Source organism: Polypterus senegalus, chromosome 1 (genome assembly GCF_016835505.1).
Source record: "Polypterus senegalus isolate Bchr_013 chromosome 1, ASM1683550v1, whole genome shotgun sequence".
NCBI classification, from domain to species: domain Eukaryota; kingdom Metazoa; phylum Chordata; class Cladistia; order Polypteriformes; family Polypteridae; genus Polypterus; species Polypterus senegalus.
In genome coordinates, this window is record NC_053154.1 from 86,721,467 (window position 1) to 86,742,876 (window position 21,410).

At 34.7% G+C, this 21,410-nt stretch overlaps 1 protein-coding gene across 1 annotated transcript in view; it reads left to right on the forward strand.

Moving 5' to 3' along the window:
• Positions 1 to 21,410, forward strand: part of iqgap3 (IQ motif containing GTPase activating protein 3) — a 109,953-nt gene that overhangs the window by 39,320 nt on the left and 49,223 nt on the right. The window contains exons 10-17 of the mRNA XM_039752797.1: positions 1,379 to 1,542; positions 5,183 to 5,270; positions 8,358 to 8,521; positions 8,623 to 8,783; positions 10,422 to 10,546; positions 11,245 to 11,408; positions 17,147 to 17,237; positions 17,874 to 18,041. Of these exons, the coding sequence (XP_039608731.1) occupies positions 1,379 to 1,542; positions 5,183 to 5,270; positions 8,358 to 8,521; positions 8,623 to 8,783; positions 10,422 to 10,546; positions 11,245 to 11,408; positions 17,147 to 17,237; positions 17,874 to 18,041 (1,125 nt within the window). The remainder of the gene's footprint in view (positions 1 to 1,378; positions 1,543 to 5,182; positions 5,271 to 8,357; positions 8,522 to 8,622; positions 8,784 to 10,421; positions 10,547 to 11,244; positions 11,409 to 17,146; positions 17,238 to 17,873; positions 18,042 to 21,410) is intronic.

Consider the following 21,410-nt stretch of genomic DNA (forward strand, 5'->3'; position numbering starts at 1 on the left):
TGTTTTAAAAACATTACTCAATTATCTTAAAAACATGAAACATCATCCAGTATAGTTTAGGTATTTATACTGTTCATATGTAGCCTCTTGTAACTGTTGTGGCCAAATCTGTATACCCTTCCAGCTTATGTTCTGGGAATATTCCTCAGTACTTATGTTCTGGTCTGCCATCTGAAATTTACTTGCTGCTATACTTTTCACCAGTATCCCTATTCTGCCTCAGATACTTCTAATTCAACCTTTCTTCTCTAAGACTTAATCCAATCCAAAACAGTTTATTTTGTTTAGGTATAAATGCTGCAAAGCTAGCTTTAACTTTTCTAGATAATAGTTCTGTAGATCTATTGTCCTTTAAACAGTGGAAACTTTTCTTCCTTACCCTAGTCGTTCTCAGACTCTGCAGCAAACATTAACGATTAACTGGTTTTCAGGATACAATATTGCTAAATGGTATGACATGTTGTACCTGGTTCAGGCTCTGTTAGCTGCCATTCCTTGAGCCTTTCAAACTGCAGTGTGCTAGACAGACAGTCCACTATCCAGGACACCAAAGACTCATCCACCTAATTATCCCAGATCTTACCCTTTAACATTAATGGCTGCAAAATGTGGATGGCGCTGGAGAAATAAAAAAAAAACATAATCCTCACAGTGCTGCCAGCTTTGCCAAGCTATGAAAATAAGCCTTGTAGAAAAGGAAGATCATTGCATATTCTACCCCAGTCTTTGTCCAGAAACCAAACTGTAGTGGGTCCATATGGTCTTTCACGTTAAAACCTGTATAGTCATGATGTGGGATATAAGGGCCACAAGTATGTAGTCATTAGTGAAAATAGCATCTGCCTTCTTTGGAAATGTAACATGTGTTGTTTCATAGGTTCACTGCTTTTCATAGGTTTCCACTAATATTTTATGGAGTTAAGCAGTGAACAGTACAGAAATTAAATATTAAAATAAAGAAGCACAACCATGTGTATATAATGTTGAATATATAGTCCAAATTTAAACTAGAGCAGGAATGCCTTTTAAGTGTATTTCACCTTTCTCTGTTTAAGACTTTTTCCAGTCATTTTAATGAAAGCTGTAATTGAGAGATTGACAAAGTTGATCATTAGAATTTTTTCAGTCTGGCATACCATTTTAGGTAAGTTTCTAAGTCATGCAATTGCTTCCGAGATGGTTTCTAGGTTTTCTATGACTCTGAACAATGGGAAAAAGTTGATATAATAGGTGGATACATTTTTACAATGTTTAACCATACTACTGCCATTGCACTTGAATTATCTGAATGAATGGATATAACAATGAAATATTTGTTTACAGTCCTACAATACTGCATCGGCAATAGAGCAATCACTGCCTTTGTCTCCATTTTTAGTTCATGCTGCTTTGGAAATGGTGGATGAATCTTTGGAGAGGAGAGATCCAATGGTTTTGTATTCTGCACTTGAAAACTCTAGTCTGTGCCTTAGAGGCCTTCTCAGGGAGAATGCAGACTGGTACCTAGAGCAACTATCCGTGGACCGGCAGCAAAAGGCATTGGTAGGTTCCTTATTTTTTACAGTTTTGAGTGCTGTTTTTAGAATCTTTTGTGGGACTGTTTATAATTATGTATATAAGTGATTCTTGTGATTCCATAGACAATGCTCTCAAAAGACTGACATAAATATGTGAAAGACATCCTAGACAGATGACATCACATTTATATGTATAGCAAAACATAATGCTCTTTGTAAACAGTAATGGGATCATGCTTTTTTCTGCCCTTTTTACTTTTTTATTGGTACTGTAGTTATGATCGTGTACATCCTTTAACTCTCGTGACATCACTTATTTCTTAATTTTTTTATTGCTATGTTTTCCATCATGTTTTGAGCATTTTAACACTAGAATTACCAAAGCCAATGAAAAAACTCATAATCCAGACCCACATTAAATCCCTTCACACCTCTCCATCGGAGTCTTTTGTTCTGTAAATGTGCCAATCAGCATAAGCAGCAAGCAGACTGCTGTCACATCCCCAACCTTGACGGAACTCAACTCTTCCAGCTCAAGCCAAGGCTCCTTATCTACTTGTGAAGTTCTTAGAGTTGTATAGAGTAAATAATACAGTATATCATTATTTTGAATACATGCCTTTCATGTGTGTTCCGTGTCTTCAAATATCAGGGGAAATGTAGGATGAAAGGAAATGTGAGGCAAGAAATGCTGAACATGTACCTAAAGCAGAATTTTTTTCCAAGTTATACTAATAATGATGTGAAGTGTATAATGTGTCAAGACTTTAGTCCAAATATCAAATAAACACATGCACTTTAGGGAATCGGGAGCCTGGGATTCCTGGACATTTTTCATTCCCGCATTCCTGGGAATGAAACTGCTGTAATTCCCGGGAAACCGGGAATGGCCAAGCTCGCATATATAGCGTGTAAAAATCGATCAAGAAATAACAGAGTTATAGTTGAAAATAATTAAGTGGCATGTTTTTTTGGCCCACAGTGTAGTGTTTTTCAGATTGATTCAGTCAACCAACAGCAGTCGTCAGTCTCCCGGCTCCCACTAAGACTGAGCACAGTGGAATGGGAGGAGTCTGCACTCGGCAGCTCACGAATGCCGGGACAGGGCAGACTTCATTGACGTCTGACAGACAACCGCTTTGAACAGCAACTTGAAATTGCAATGCGTCAGTCTGTTGCATCTGCATTATCTGTGCCAAGAAACTTGCTCTCACAGAATGATGCCAAGAAACTGAATGCATCAGTAAAAGCTGTAATGGCGGTGTTTCAGAGCAATGCAAGCGCGGGCGTTGTTTAGAACAAGTGCAGCAGTATCTGATCAGGTAGATTGCGTTGCATTCAAAAAAATTTTTTTTTTAAACGTTAGTCTATCATATATCCTCCCTATGGCATTTGCCACTTGATTGACATACAGGGCGGCCAGTCTGAGATCTCTTTTCTTTTAACACACATGCACCCATACAATCAGATTGTGATTCGGACTACGAATGCCATGAATGTAATTATTCAGATCTACATGCTGTCAAATAAATGAACCACACGCAGTGGCTTCGCCTCTGATGCTAACGTGCAGTGTGTGTGTACGCCTGATGAGCCCAGAATTAGGGCGAAACATGTGTCGCATACTCTGCATTATTTGACAGTAAAACTTTGCAACATTCTATGATCTGCTTCTCACAACTGAAGAGGGCAGCATGGCGGATGTTTGCCGACACAAGCGTTACCTGGTTGGTAACCACCCATACAATCAGATTGTGATTCAGACTACGAATGCCATGAATATAATTACCCCGATCTACATGCTGTCAAATAAACGAAGCACACGCTGTGGCGCAATGTAAAGGGCGAAACATGTGTCGCATACTCTTTGCATTATTTGACAGTAAAACTATGCAATATAGATCATTTTGACCTGGTCATTTTAAAAGTAGCTGGCAAGCCGAAAAAGTGTAGGAGCCCCTTAACTAGATACATGTACTTATATGACAGTGTGAACTGCTTATAGATAAGGTTAGTCTTTTATTGTTGTCAACATATTGCAGTAGCTTTATTAAAGATAAGTGTCAGTCATTCTAAAACCGTCCACATTGTGAGATGCCCCTGCACTGTGTCATCCGGGATTCCTGGGAATGAGATGCGGGATTCCCGAATTACCGGGAATGGATTCCCTAGTGCACTTTTATTCAAAAATATAACCAAAAAAAAAAAAATCATTCGATTTATATGTCAGCGAGTTAAAAAGCCAAGCTCAAATGTCAATTGACAGGAAGTTGATATGTGTTCTTAAATGGCGCAGAGGTAAGAACTGCTGCCTTATAACCCAAAGGTACTGGGTTCGAGTCTTGGTGCTCCGAGTATTGACCTGCTGGTATTATTATTATTATTGTAATATAATAAAAACATACATTTGACTTGAGTCTGTAACACCCGGTGTAAATTTTGGCTACTTATAAAAGTTAGCACTTCTCTCTTTTTATTATTCAGTTTTATTGAGTAAGTGATGTTCATGTGGTGCAACGAACTTGCCTCTTCCTGACTGAGTTGATGCTGTTTATCTCCATTCTTTTCACAAGAGCAGCGATGACCACAGTTGATGCTGTGGCTGACACCTACTCAGAACTATTTGTTGTACCGGCAATCAAAGATACGATGTTCTGTGACCGCTATCAGACTACCTGAATGAAGAGTACCAAAACATCCTCCGAGAGCCACTTCTCCCACCCATCCAAGAACAGTTGGGTGACAAACAATGACTTTCTAGTATGATGGAGTACCATGGCATAAGGCAAAAAGTGATAACTAAGTGGTTCGGGGAACAGAACATTGCAATTTAGGGTCCATTGCCAAGAAGCTACCCAGATCTTAATCCCGTTGAGAACTTGTGGGCAATCCTCAAGAGGCAGGTGGACAAACAAAAAACCACAAATTCTGACAATCTCCAAGCATTGATTATGCAAGAATGGGCTGCCATCAGTCAGGATTTGGCCCAGAAGTTGATTGACAGCATGCCAGGGTGAATTGCAGAGGTCTTGAAAAAGGGCCAACACTGCAAATATTGACTGTTTGTATAAACAATGTAATTGTCAACAAAAGCCTTTGAAACTTATTAAATGCTTGTAATTATATTTCAGTATACCAAGAAACATCTGACAAAAAGATCTAAAAACACTGATGCAGCAAACTATGAAAACCAATACTTGTGTCAATCTCAAAACTTTTGGTCACGACTGTACACATAGAAATGGTTTTGGAAAGCCAAATTAATAAGGATTTCAACCATGATTTAAATATTGTGTCCTTTAGCTATTTAAACTGTGCACATAGCTGGGAAAAATTTTGATCTGTGTCAGATCTGCCAAAAATCTGACCTATAATTTATGAAAAAAATTATAATTAACTTCTATTTATATGTGAGCACTTGTGGAATTCTACAATTAATACTTAGTATTTTGTTTGGAAATAGCTGGAGCAAGTTTCCTGTAATGTAGGTTCTGGCTTAAATGATCTTGACCTGGTAATTCATGTATGCTGTACATTTATGAAGTTCCTGTTCTCCATTTTTAGCTTATTGCAGTTTTTCATTTCAGAAGGTTGACAGTGATTTTATAGACTGCATAACATCTTCCCCATTCACCAGCAATAATAATTTTATTTTTATGTTGCAGGATTTGGGATGTGCTGATGTGTTAGATAAAGAAGAGCTGCAACAAGGTGTCTTCATGGCCAATCAGAATGCAGTACGGACTCTAACGAGTAAGTTAATATCAGATAAATATTTGTGTGATAGATTCTTTAATGCCTATTCAGTAGCGTAAACAAGAACTACTATAGTTAATATATTGTCTCAAGGTAGTGGCTACAGTAATATTACATACATTCAGCAATTATTTTGTTGTTTGTTTGTTTGTCTTTATGCAGTTTTGACCAGTGGCAGTTGCTGTTCTTCAGTGTGATGTGTTACTTGATATTTTACAATATGTTGGTACTGGGCAGTATACCGGTTCATACCACAAACATTTTTTTATTTTTGTTATGATATGGATTTTTCTTGTACCGCAGTGACGATTTAAATAGCCTAAACAATGATCGGAACATGGCGCAGTGGGAAATTGTTTAAGGGGGGACCTTTTTCACTGCTGCACCGCTAAACACACATTTAATGGAGTACATGTGTTAGTCAAGGTATTGAAAGGTGAAAATGGACAGAGAACATTCCGAAACTAAAGCTGTAGCAGATGATAAATTTGAACATGATGACACCGAAGAACTTGTGCCGAGAAAAGGAGCCGTGTCAGTTGTCTGGAGATACTTTGGTTTTAAAAGGTCGGATGTGGACCATTGTGTTCAATGTGTGAATACTGTTTCTATACTACTGAATAATACTGCAAGCCAAATTGTACTTGTTTTATTTTTTTCAATACTGTGTAATGTACCTGGGTACTATGTAATAGTGTGACGACATGTAGACTTTATTCTCGACCTTTCTACTTTATTCTTGCCATTTTATGTCGAGATTAAAGTCGACATGTTGATGTTGTTAAAGTAGAAAATCGTAAAGTAAACTTCATCTTAAAATGATTATTAAATTTACTAGATTTTCTCAAAACCCCATCATAAGTTATGTAGCACATTAAATGCTTTGTGTTAAGTGTTCCCTGAGTCATGTTAATTGCTACGTGCCTCTTAAATTGACTTTCTCTTGCACTAAGAGGAGCGATGACCACACATAGGGCCGGATTAAGACCCTTAGATGCCCTAAGCACTAAGTAATTTTGGTGCCCCCTTACACTAGTAATTCAAAATATTAAAACAATAACAAACTATAAAATTTTTATTTTATTATTAAAACATACTTATAGTAAGAAGGAAAATAATATTTATTTTTGTATGCTTCATTTTATTTTTGTCTTAATAATTTTCTCCTACTTTTTACACATTTCATAAACTGAATAATACAGACATTTTAATTCCCAGTTTACTGCTGATGCTGAATCATGTGCTTTTAAGGTGGGGGGAGAGGGGGAACTGACAAGTGCCATATGAAGGATTGTATGAATTCTAGGCAGGAAGTTAAAAAAAGAATTAACCGTAAACTACATTAAATAAAAGTGAAAATTGTACAGCTGATTGCTATTGGATAAAATTGATAACTTTTTTACTAAGAAAGGTGTAGTTACAAAATGTTCAGAGAATATTCTTTAAGCCTTGTATTAAGAATGTTTGTAAAAGATTTGCTAAATAATGAATGCAAAAGCCATAAATAAATTAAATAATAAAAATGGTTAAATTCATGACAGTCGTACGGCAATGTAATGCTTACAGTGGTTATATGCATTAAAAACTGCCGCCTCCATGTCGTAAACTGAACGACTTTAATTGTTATAGTACCTAGGGGTCGTGAAAATTGTTGTATCAAAATGAGACTAGGACCAAACTTTTCATGAAAATCTTTAATTTTTGATGAAGCAAACCAAATTCCAAAATATCAATATGCGCAGGTTTTGTTTCAGCTTTTTTAAAAAAATTTTTACATCTCATATTTAAGGATGTTTTAGGTCTCAAAGTGATTACAAAATGGCTTAAATGGCTACAAATATTAATTTTATCTGCCTTTATTCTAAGGACTACAAATTATTAAATCTGCCAAAACCTGTAGAAATTGACTAACCCAAAAATTAATTTTAAAATGTATTTTGTGCAGCACTGCTTTTCGATAAAGATCTGATCGTGTTTTTATCATTACTTGAAGAGAAAATGGCATCCAAAATTTTACAAATTTTAACGTTTTGGGTCAATTTAAAGGTTTTTCTGAAATGGTAAATAGATTTACCATTTTGATTATTTCATTTATTTATGGCCTTTGTGTCATTTTAGCATATCTATTTGCACATATTCTTAGTACAACATTTGAAGAATATTTTGTGAAAAGTTTGTTAATAAATCTTTATTAGTAAAAAAGTTATAAACAATTTTACCCAATAGTAAATCAGCTGTACGATTTTCACTTTTACTTAATGTAAATGAATTTAAAAATATCCAAGAATAGAATTAAATAGACTTACCAGAATATTTTTTCTTCAAACTGGGACCATTTTTTGTTTTTGCTTAAAACAGAAAATAACACTTGATAAGCACTGGAAATTTATTTTGAGTTAAATAACAGATAATTCATGAAACACATGAATGTGTGTTTTCTAAGACATGTTCAGTGCAGTACAACTTTTGACAAGTGCCTCTGGATATTTTACTAAGTCTAAATTCCTCTTTGGATGGTTGAAAATATGTTGTCAAAATTTTAGTTTAAGTTGTTTGCATAATTTGTTCAATAAATAGGTTCTATATTTTGACTGCAACTGTCATGCAATGTGATTCCTTCTCTTCATTAGTGCCACCCCCTTGAAAACTATCACTTTATGGGGCTGTGCAAACCTGTATTAATACTTGTGTGTAATATTGTTTTTTTGTACAGTTCTCATGACCGTGAAATAGGGAATTCTTAGCCAGTGTACTGCAGTAATTGCAGTGGAAAACATGGTTAACATCCACTCATGCATGGGGGAAAAAAATACAGTCGAATACGTGAAACCGGTATAATTTTGAAAAATACCGTGATATAGAACTTTGGTCATACCGTCCAGCACTATATTATGTTTATTATAATTTAAAGTTTTCAATTAATTTAGCATATTTTTGATTTGACTTCCTTTTAAAGTTTTTATTTCAACAATTCATTTAATACATTAGCCTTATTTTCAGTTCAGATTTTTCTATAATACTTTTTTTCTGTGTACTTTGCAACAAAATTAAAGAGCAAACATGTTGATTATGTTGTCCCTCTAGCTGAAAGGGCAGTATTTCATATAAATGCAGCAATTAAGAAAGGAATTGCCAAGGAAACTCTGAAGGAATTGATGAATACTGATGCAGAACTTCCCGATGTGTATCATTTTGCTAGTGAACTTTATCAACAGGAGCTTGCTATTTTACAGGCACAGAAAATACAGGTAAATTAAAATTTTTGCTGATTTAGATTTAAACTTCACATTGTTCCCAAATGCATAACTAATACAAAGAAGTCTTCTTTTAAAATGTTTTTTATTTTTAGGGAGCACTGTTGCACGAAGAGCTTTTTGTTGCTGTTGAAATGTTATCTGCCGTGGCCTTGATCAACAAAGCTTTAGAAGCAGGAGATGCTAATGAATTCTGGGAAGCTTTGATTAGTCCTTCAGCAGGTCTTGCAGATATTGATGAAGAAATGGCACAACGGTAAATATCAATGACCAATTTTTCCTTTGAGTAGTATTGAATTGAGAAATATGGTAAAACAAGTATCTTTTAAAATTTTATTTTAATATTAAATGTTCTTTATAAGAAAACGGAGAGAAATGGTTTTGCAAATTTTACTTAGTTAATTTTATTACATGACTGTTTTGTTTTTCTTGCTGTTATTTATAGCTTAAATGTACACTTGCATAAAATATTTACAAAAAAAATCCCCATAACTCTTCTTAGATTAACACTTTTCAATTAAGCAATGAAAATGTACAAACATCTTTTCTGTTAAAATGCATCTAGTGTGATGTTAGTTTTATTTCATCAAAACACTGCATTTCTGAATAGTAAAATGCATTCATGATTCCAAGAGTCAGTAGTTATGAGCTCTAGCTGCAGAGCATGTGTGGGGGAATTATGTATTAATTTTCTTTTTGTTAGGCTTATTGTTAGTCATTTGCTTTTTTTCTGTCAACACCACACTTGTTATTGCCATTAAAACTATTTTCCTATTGCCATCATCGAAATATCTATTTAAAATGTTGTTGAATAATTCACTGAAGGATATAACATTCACCTGAAAATACCACATTTATAGTAATAATCATGTTGGAAGTTATAAATAAAAAATAAAAAAAACACTCTTTATTCCTGACTGCATGATGCAGCGAGACATCTTTTAAGATTTTGGTAAAGTAATGGTAGTCACTCAGGCACTTTAGTAGCATGATTTTGCTCTACATTTTACCTTGAATATAAGAGAATAAGGAAAATTAGATTTTGAGCTGATAACAAATGTTAAAATAATTATGTTGATTATTCAAATAAAAATTGGATTTTTGCAGAGACACACAGCAAAAATATATCCTGCTTCTAGCTTTTAACAAAATTTTAATGATTTTTTTTCGTTTACTGACCTGTTTAACAAAAAAAAAAAAAGTTGGCTAAAAATTTTTAGTGTTTTCATTTTTTTGTATTCTTTTCTGTTCCTGAATCATAATGCTAGAAGGTAACACACACTGTCATTAAAAAACTGTATATATGTGCACTTTTCAAATCAAAATATCAGATTGATATATTAATGGTTTTGTATTTTATTTTGTATACTCAGAAATTTATAATTTATTGTATCCAAGACAACATCCAAGGGGGCAACCATGTAACACCTAGCTGCAGCAGATATATTCTTATATCCAGAGGGTGCGACTGGCCTGTGTCTCTGCCTGGGGGTTTGCCAACCAGGGTGCCGAGCTGTTTCATGGTGGGTGCAGTAATGCACTATATGTGCATGCTCCCCAACATGACCTAACCTGTATCAAAGAATATACAAGCCTTATTTAAGCAGAGCACAATACAGTAGTCCTCTTAGCAACTTTTCCAAAATATACTTTGAGGTCTACTTGTAAAAGGTTTCTCATATTACTAGCATTATTGTTGTTTAATTCATAATTTTAAGTAAAATCATTACATTTAGTAGTTTAAAGAAACAGAAACTTTGAGGGATTTATTCACTTTATATTTTTATGAAACACTTGTCAGGATTTTCATGTATCTGACCTCAAATATTCCAGCTTTCTGATTTTCTAATATTTGTGTTGTGCCACCTATGTTTGTGAAATATTTGTTTAACAGATACTATGAAGAACTGCGCACATTAAAAGAAAATGCTGTTAAAGCAAAAGCTGGAATGCTTACCTGGAATGACCTTCAGTCTGGATTAAACGATGTCAATTCATTAGTGCAGCATGAACATGACTGCAAGTATCTTTATCTTGTTTTGATTTTTTTTTTCTCCCCATAAAAACGTTTTGGTAATCAATGTGTAGAGATCACATCTGTGGTTTGCACTTATCATCTGGGATATTTTCTTCCAATAATACTGTACATACTCCTCTTTTGGCTGATGTGATTATTTTTAAAAAGTATACACTGTCTTCAAAGCAGCTGCTGTGCACTTTATCAAGTGCCATTTGTTATGCAGATCTGTTATTAAAGCGTTTTGTTGTATGAATTAATAGTTTTGGTTTGCCATTCATAAAACTGTTTTATAATAGAGATTTTTTTAACCTTTGTTTCATTTTCCTTTTTCTTTGGGGCACCAAGTATTCAGTTTTTATGTAGTTCAATTTGTGACCTTTATGATGTCACTTAAGCCATCTGTGCACATAAATGTACACTATGTAAACAATGACACTGTATACTTATCTTATAAGCCTCCTTGGATAAAAGTATCAGCTAAATCCTGTATGTAGAAATAACTAGTTAATTATTTTGTGTTCAGATGGGAAAGTGTCCAGTTTTGCTGGTCATAATCATATTTTGCCTAAATTGGAAGAAGTCAGACAAAAAATCAAAGCAGTCTTTAATTCTCCTTTAGGACACTGCGACAACACCCATAAACTGCAAGTATGAGTTCCACATATAGTATTTTTATATTATTCTTTCTTCCTTGCAGGTGTTGTCTCAATTGAATTGATCAATCAGGCTCTTCAACTCGGCAATCCACAAGGCACCTTGGCTGCTCTTTTGTTGCCATCTGTCGGACTAAGTGACATATTAGAAGCCAATGGGAGGTGCTACTATGATGTACTGTTACGTGCCAAACAAAAAAAAGCAAAGGTGGTTTTTAATTTTTTTTTTTATTATTGTTCTTTCAAAAAATTTATTTTGCCTTGTACAAATTTTTATGACTATGACCAAAACAGTGTTCTGCCACATTTCATGGTCATCCATGGTGCTTTCCATTATGCAATACTCAGTATTCTTTCATTTTTTTTTATGGCTTTACCTAATCATGTTTAAAGTTATAACATGAACGACTGCAAAGGAACATGTTACTTACTAGTAAGCCATGTAAAAATTCAGTGAAATGTGGAAATGATTAAAAATCTAGTTAGGAACTGATGTGAAAATATTGCCAAACAATTGACAATCTGTCTAATTTTTCTGATAAGTTATGCTTCTTTACGTCCTTTCATTTTGGTGAAGTTAAAATTTAAAGAATTTGGCAAAGGAACATTAAAAAGTAGGGCCTGCCCTGAAAAAGGCTCAAAAGCGGGTTATTTACAATCGGAGAGTATTGGACTGATGGTTTAGACTGTTTACTGGTAAATACTCCAGAGGTGTATTCACAAGTAACATGACTTTAATAAAACATTTTCAAAGGATGGGAATGAGACGAGGCATAATTACAATATTATACCTATTTCTGTGATATTCTATTCTAACTAATTTCTGGGGAACCCTATGGCTATGGGTTTTTATTTTAACCACTTTTCACAATTAAATTCATGATTCATACTTTTAATTTATCTCAATGTTAAGTTTTCTTGCCTAATTTCTAAGAAATTAATAAATAACTTGTATCTTTTCAATAGCTTTAAATGCTTATATTTCTTATTAATCTTTCATTTTCTATAGCATTTGCTACCTTAATGAGCAGTACAGACACAGGTACAAACAGTATTTAACTTGTCTGCTTTTTAATAACCATTTCTTACAATTGAGCAGCAAATGAATATAGCATCGTTAACATTTCAATTACAATTAAGGGAGCAACTTGATAGGAAAGGGTACATTTAAAAAGAAAGTGGAAGTTTTGGAAGAAATATAAATATATACAACCCTAAGTTGGGGTGCTATGGAGAATGCAAATAAAACACAAAACAGTGATTTGAAAATTCACATTCACTTGTAGTCCATAACAAACTATATAAAGGCATGGTATTTAATGTTTAGTCTGGTGAACTTCATTTTTTTCATTAAATATATACCCATTCTTGTAGCTGAAGATCTGTAACACATTCTGGAATAACATTGTTGTCAAGTAAAAATCAAACCCAAAATATATACTCGAAAAATATATAGTACTCAATTTGTTTTACCTGGAACAATAACAAAAACACCCACACTAATCTTGTTATTTCTCCATAAATTCAGATGAATAGGAAGTGCATGTCATGACCTTTATATCTACAGGATGATGATGTGACTGAGCATGCACTTCTGGGTCAATTACCTACCAAACTGCTCCACAAAATGGTGGTGCACGCTATAAATAAAATGATGACAAAAACCACGCAAATATAATTAAACTATGTTAAATAAATATTAAAAAAATGATGGGAGATATATTTTTTAAATAAACTTAACAATATGGAACCTTTTGTGAAAGACTACAACATCGCTCTTTAATATTGTTCACTTAAAAGCACATGATTATCTCATTTGTGAATTCATCAATTGAAATTCACAGTATTTGCAACTTGTGTAAATTAGCTCTCAGTTCATTAATCCTAATTTATTTTTGATATAATTGAAATCATTCTAGTTATTAAACCAAGACAGTGATCATATTTAGTCTAAAAAACATAACTTGATGAGGTACTTTATTCTGATATTTTATTAACACTTATATAAAGCTTTTAGTCAATTTTAAAAATTATTTTAAAATCATCCTTTCCTTTTCACTTATAGAGTCATTAAAGGATTTGCCCCAGTTTACCTGGGCAGCTTTTTAATGCTTACAGGTCCGGAGTATACGTTCTGACCACAACATGCAAACTTAAAAAAAGATACCAATACCGTGGACAGGGCCTTAAGCAGTAGAACACCTAAATATCAAGGTTCCATTGTCCCTTTTTCTTGTCTTTGCAGATGCAACATTATAACTTTAGCTGGGGTTATCTAAAACAGTAAGAAAGTGACAAACTTGAATTTGTAACCAACTCATAACAGCCTACTTCACTCAGCTGGCCTGAGCCTCATATCAGTGTCTCTACCCTTTTTTTACCTTTTGTATCTTACTTGATATACATGACTTTTTCAGATCGAACTTGCAATGTTATGTTCAAACTCAGTTGTAACAGTGTCTGAAAAAAAATTGGGATGGGGCAATTGAGTTAAAAAACAAAAATAATGATGTGAGTTGGAACAGATAATGCTCAAGAAGCGATTATAATCATGCTTTGGTAGAAAAGCAGTGTCCTGGAAATTCCTGGTCTTTCAGGAGCAAAGATGATTTGAGGATTAACAATTTTCCCTAGAATGTGTGAGAAAATAATTTAAAAATGTTTCTCAACAATAGATCAGAAGGGATTTGGTTATTTCATCCTCAACGAAGCATAATTAATTAATGGATTCAATGAATCTTGAGAGATCTGGGTGCATAAAAGGAAAGGGCACAAACCTAAGCTGTCAGCCCCTGATTTCCAATTATATCCACAAATGTTGGTTACATCTGTACTGTAGAAAATGGAAGGCTTATATTAACAGTGTCTAGTACTGCAGTCTACTTGTTTTGGCTTGTAGGCATCTGGGTCCGAGCATCACACAGTGGAAATGTAACTAAAAGTTGACTATTATTATTATTATTAATATTTTTTTTATTTATCTCCAAAACAAACAGAAGTTTTATGTGCTATATTAAAGTTTATTTTTTTATAATTAATCTATATACCACATATTTTAACTGTTTTTTTATTAATGTTTATTGTGACCATAAAATACTAAAATGAATAAAAATTTCCTTAAATATATATTTTAACTAATAACATATGTAGAAAAATATTTATTCTTAGTACATATCAATAGAGAATTAAATGCTTCTCATAATTACCAGCTGTGTTATTGTTTAATTTTTTTCTATAATGTACCTTAGTTAATTAAAAACCGTAGTTTTCAGAATTTCTCGAACAACAAAAAAATAGGTATTTTCACACAATCAATTTATTGGTATTGGCAATTGAACACTGTTTAAATTTAAATATACATGTTATGATATGTATTAAAATGATATGTTTTTATCATTTTAAATCATTAATTGAAGTACACCTTTTTGCTGTTAAAATATACAGTTACTCTATACAGGTGTTTGTTTTTCTCTTCAGTGTATCAACTAGGCATTCGTAATTCTTGAGCTACAATTATAAAAATATGGATTACCATATTAATTATGTAGTACAGTGGAACCTCGGTTCACGACCATAATTCGTTTCAGAACTTTGGTCGTAAACCGAGTTGGTCGTGAACCGAAGCAGTTTCCCCCATAGGATTGTATGTAAATACAATTAATCCGTTCCAGACTGTACAAACTGTATGTAAATATGTAAAAATATGGAAAGATTAAGCACAAATATAGTTAATTACACCATAGAATCCACAGTGTAATAGTAAACTAATGTAAAAACATTGAATAACACTGACACAAAACACGCAGGCTCCCTGATCAGCTACACGAGCTGGCTCGCTCGCGCTCTCTCTCTGTAGCACACACACCACCAAAGCCCCTCCCTCCCTACCTCCCTTGCTCACGCAGCATTTTTTTAAAAATGAGTTTTAAGCACAGCAGAAAAAAAAGGAACAACAAATCCGAAGCGCTTGCAAAAACCAACTCCCAAGCAAACAAAAAATTATCATTGCAACAAATCACACGATGAAGTCCTCCATGTAAACAATTTTTTTAATGAGTTTTAAGCACAAGGAAAAAAGCGAACATTTGAAAAAAGAGAAATGTAACATCGCACCTAATCACGCTATGAAAAACTCCATCTGTAAACACTTTCATGAGTTTTAAGCACAAGGAAAAAAGGGAACATTTGAAAAAAGAGAAAAATAACATTGCAACAAATCGCATTAGAAATAAAAAATGTAACTTTTGAAAAATCGGTAATACAAAAACCACCAAGAAAACTAACCTTGCATGAAACGAGTTCTGGCATGAAGTGTTTTCCTTTAGGTGTTTTCTCTCTTGTGATTTCTTGGGTTTCTGGTGCTTTTAGCTGTTTAGCTGGTGGGAGTGAAAGCCTCATGCAGCCATTCCAAAAATAAAGTTCTTGTGACCCAACCCTTCATGTTTGCCCTCCACATTACTGGCAGTCTGGCTTTGTTTACATTATGCTGCTTGAAAGCCCGAGGGTTCTCAGATTGGTAAATGAGTAAACTGGTAAACAGTTTTTCCACCTCTTGTAATTTCTTTCTTTACTTCGATTTCAATTTTCTTCAAAACTTACTTCTGACCACTCTCCACTTGCTTAGAAGCCATAGTTAACTGCAAAAGCACACAAAATACTGTAGAGCACAAAGAGAGTGCACGTCTTATTGAAAACAATGAACAAGGAGCGGCTTTGCTTAAATGAAAAAGCATGGCAGGTCTCTTTCTCTCTCAGGCTGCCTGTGGTAGGGGGGATGGTTCACTTGCACTACAGCCTACAGATAGGCAGGCAAACACGTGCAGCAATATCCTCCTCCTCCCAAGCAGGCACGTGCTCGCTCGCTCTTGCTCTCTCTCTCTCTCTCATATCTCAGGAAGCAAGGGAAACTGACTTGTTGATCAAACACGTGAAGCAATCTCCTCCCGACAGCATGTACGTGCTCGCTCGCTCTTGCTCGCTCTCTCTCTTTCTCTCTCAGCTCAGCTCAGACAGGCAAGGGAAACTGGCTTGTTCGTATACCGAGTGTGTGGTTGTGAACCGAGGCAAAAGTTTGGCAAGCTTTTTGGTCGTGAACCGAGTTGTACGTGAACTGGGACGTTCGTGAACCGAGGTTCCACTGCTGTACTTGTTTCTTACCAAAGCGTGGGCTGTATGACACAGCGCAACAACAAATAAATGCAGTACAAATCTTTAAAAAAAAGAAACTCTATTGTTTAGTAAGCATAAATTTCAAATTTGTCTATCTTTTCTTTTTCCAATTAAAAGTGTAAGCTGCTGCATTTTAAACAAGCACACTGTCCAAACTCGAGCAGTGTCCATTTTAATTTAAAGGACAAAATAAAGGTCTGAATTCCTTAAAGTAGTTTTTCTTGCTGTTTCTGTATTTGCGCGTGGTGACTTCTCAGATTGCATTTTTTTTTTTCCAGTTTATTACTCCACTTTCTTTAACGTAAAGGGTAATATACTGTACCAGTCGCCTCTCATTCATTGAAACACAAACTTCCACTGGCTACTTTTTGTTTACACTGGAGAAAGTTTGTTGCAAAAGAAAAAAAGACTTGCACTTGCTCAGCTACCATAATACCTTGCATAAAGCAGCACTACATCCAAGTTACTGTATAGCTTAGAAAAGCAGGGGCTGAAAAAATATCTGTTTTTGTGATCTACCTTTTTACTGATCGTCTTTTTTTTTTTTTTAATGAAAAATCAACCGATTTCAATTGGTGGCTGATCGATTAGAGCATCAGTATTTTTGGAAAACAAAGCACCCTTTGTTGTACCTCACTGCATTACCCTAACCCTCATTTCAACCGCTACTGTTCGATATTACAGATATTATAAGATGTTGTATATTTCTTTTTAATTATATGGTACTTGGCTTATAACATTTGTCTATGTTGTTATTATGAAACTCTTATTTTTCAGGATTCCAATGACCCAGCAGCAGAACTGTGGCTTGATGAGATACAACAAGGAGTATGGAAAGCAAATCAGGAGAGCAAGAATACCTTAAAATGTGAGTGAGGGAGTACTTACCTTGTACTGTATATCTTTTCTTTGTTTCCTCTGTCCCTTTCCTGCTGCTTTTTGTGAAGGTGTCTTAGTCAGTTCCCTTAGTCTGAGTTTCATTTTAAAAACCAATCATTTCTCTTCAAATCTGAGAAATTATTTAGAAGCAGTATGTATTTTACATATGGAAATAGTATGTGACATTTCAGTGTGTTTGTGAGCCTAAAGAAAAAATATATTTTAAAGATTTTTTTTAACCATATTGCCTTGGGTTTTTATTACCGTTTTATGCATATTTCCACTGTATTTTGACAAGTGGTACTGACAGTAAAAGAAAATGAAAATACATTTCTTTCATTATTGCATGATAGTTCCTTTTTTGATGCGATATAAAATTAAACATGTTCTGCACATTAAGTGACACAGTACTTTGGTCATTATACAATGTAGTAGACTCCAGTTGCCAATAAAGACGACAACAAAGTTAATTTTAAAGTGAATTAGGCCCTGTTTCCTCTAGGACCATATAAAGATTTTTAGTTATAGATATTAACATTATATATTTACTGAAAAAAATGCATTTTCCTACATCCATTGACTGAAAAGATTGAAGCTGTTTATTAAGTGTTTTTCTGTATTACAGTGTCATTGGGTCTTGCGGCTTTAAATCAGGCAGTGAAAGAAGGCAGACCTTTACAGACCCTGAAAGTGCTTAGTCTCCCAGAGCTGGGGTTATGCAGTATTGTTCCTCAATGTGCTGCTGCTTACCAGAGAGAACTGTATACCCTTAAAATGGCAAAAATGTGTGAAGGTACTTTTTTTTTTTGCTCTTTCTAAACACCTAAAAATGTGTTTTTAATGTGAATGTCTATGCTTTTCTCATTTTGATTTCTTGTGAATGTTACTTTCTTTCTGTCTTTCATTGTATGTTTAAATATTTGCTTCCTGTTAATTCGTAACATTGTGTATGACTCATCTCAGTTGCATAATACTTTTAATTCAAACATTAATGAAAGAAACTGCAAAAGCAAAATTGTTAATTAAAAGAGGAACAATTTTCTTTTTTTTTGTTCAATTGCTAAAATAAAACTCAGAGATTTGTCTTTCTGATTATACTTTTAAATCCAAGATATTCAAGTAGATTTCTAAATGGGAATGTTAGCCTAATATATTATACCAGTAACAGCACACTGCACAATAATGTGCAGTGAATACACTTGACTTGAGAACACACTTTCTCTGTACGCTTAGCATTCATTTGCTCAGAGGTTGATGCACTTGCTGGTTCCTGAGCAGCTCTTCTTTTCTCCACCCTAGAGGCCTGCTGTTTCTCTTCTTCTGTCGGCATCTTTTCACGTTAAAACTGATTAAGTCAGTGTTTGTGTTGCAGTTACTTAGTATTTTTTTTTTTCATTTTTCACTTATGCTTGCACTTAAGTCTTCAATCTGCCTCAAGAACGATTTAAGATATGAAGAGGCAGGGGAAGTGACGGTGAAGGTGGTAGGGATGAGAATAGCACCCATACGCATGTGCCGTGCGGCCACCCTGCTGGCTGCTGCTGAGGGTTGATTCTACAATGAAATAAAATTAAAAAGAGGAATAACCTTGGAGGTCAATCATCATCCCGAAAGCGGATTGTAGACTTCACGTAGTATATGTGTACCAAATTTCAGGTCAATTGGTCAAATGGTTTGGGAGCTACAGGTGATTTAAACTCCTGGACAGACAAACGGACAGCCATGGTAGTGTATTATATATAAAGATGTGCTGTGCCTCAGTTTACCTAGTATAAAGATGGCCGAGAAAAACATTTGATCTAATTTTTTCTTGCAGAATAGAAAAAAAGTTAATGATAGAAATCAATAAAGATTAATCTTGTACCATGACAAATAATATGAGAAATATCCATGGGGGAGAAAATAAACATTTGTACATTCCATATTATTCATCTATACTAATAAAAGGCAAAGCCCTCACTGACTCACTCACTCACTGACTCACTCATCACTAATTCTCCAACTTCCTGTGTAGGTGGAAGGCTGAAATTTGGCAGGCTCATTCCTTACAGCTTACTTACAAAAGTTGAGCAGGTTTCATTTCAAAATTCTATGCGTAATGGTCACAACTGGAACCTATTTTTCTCCATATACTGTAATGGAGTTGAGCTCGATGGCCGTGGGGGGCGGAGTTTTGTGTGACATCATCACGCCTCCCACGTAATCACGTGAACTGACTGTCTAGCGCTGAAGAAAACATGCATTATACAATTGAGAAGGCAGCAAAACAATAAGAAGTGAGCGAGTGACACATACAAGCATATTAATGAGTGCAGCTACTTCGGAAACCAAGCATGTTGTAAACCTAAAGTTTAAATTAATTTCATAGACGGGCTGCCGCTGGCGTTTGTCATGCCCACGGCTAATGCGGGATACAAGTTTAATGAGAGGACGCAGGGTATAAACGAGAGTTTTGATCACTTTGTAACTAAGTTAAAATTGCTGGTGAAGGGCTGTGGTTATGCAAATTCCGAGAGACTGTGTTTGTGGGGGGATTGACAGTTAAGGCGGATGGGGGAGTAACGTCATCATCTCCCCTCCCATTCACCTCATTTCGCTCTGAGCTGAGCTCCACAGCTAACGTAGTCTTGCGGAAGCAACTTTGTGACGCTGCCACCAAATACTCACAGAAAAATCCACAAGTTAATACACACGCTGTCTCTAGAGTTTCTCCACACTCTGAATCCTCCAGGCACTAATTACAAAAGGTTACATTGACAATCATGTTACATTATTTTTAAAATGTTTCCTTTTCTTAGCACAAGCACAGCTAAGAAGCTTCGATGCATGTGCTCTATAACGCGTTAAAAAATAACGCATTTAATCACACTTTGCATTCCAAGCAAAGGGGAACTTCTGTCAATGCATGATTTCCTGGTACACCGATTACATTGATGCACACATCAGAGCTACAGAAATGTAACAGTTGGAAGAAATCGCGTTGCTAGGACTGATTGGAGGAAAATGTCATTTCAAAAGACTTCCCGACGGAAGCCTTGATAAAAGCGTGGTTTATATGTGTGTGTGTATGTGTATATATATATATATATATGTATGTATATGTATATGTATATATGTATATATATGTGTATATATATATGTATATATATGTATATATATGTATGTATATATATGTATATATATGTATGTATATATATGTATATATATATATATATATATACACACATATATATATATATATACACATATATATATATATATATATATATATATATATATATATATAATATATACTAGCAAAGTACCCGCGCTTCGCAGCGGAGAAGCAATGAAAAGAAAAGGAAACATTTTGAAAATAACGTAACCTGATTGTCAATGTAATTGTTTTGTCACTGTTGTGAGTTATGAGTGTTGTTGTCATATATATATATATATATATATATATATATATATATATATATTACACACACACATAAACATATATATATATATCTATACATATACACATATATACATACATATATATCTACATATATACACACACATATACATACATACACACACATATATACACACATATACATACATATCTACATATATACACACACAGCTATTTCGTATCGGTGCAATACGCTGTTTGTTAAAACGGTTGACTCCCGCTCTTACGTGCAATAACAAATCAAATCATTCAGTTGTCTTTGCTCATATGTCATTTTAGAGCTGGACGCCTGGCATCTTTTTTGTCCACAAGTTCGCTTCTGTTTGGTGTGAGGTTCTGTGTTGTGGAGATTCTCAGGATGGATTGCAGGTGCTCATCAGTGAGGCGACTCCTGTGTGCTGTTTTGTTAGTCTTTATCACTGAGAAGAGCTTCTCACACAGATATGTGCTACCAAACATGCACAAGGTTCGAGCCGCATGTAGACGGACTTTTTTTGTTCTTCAAAGTCACCAAAGCGCCGTGCAAACTCAGTGCGCAATAACTCTAGTAAGCGGTAAGTGTTCGGCAAGGCAGCTGAAGCGCTGCATTATGGGATCTGTAGTTTATTGTGTTACCAGCGCTTCATATACCCGGGCTTTAATAACAATAATACAGTATATAAAATGATCTCGGGCGGATATAATTACACGCCGGGCGGATGTGGCCCGCGCCCTTGAGTTTGA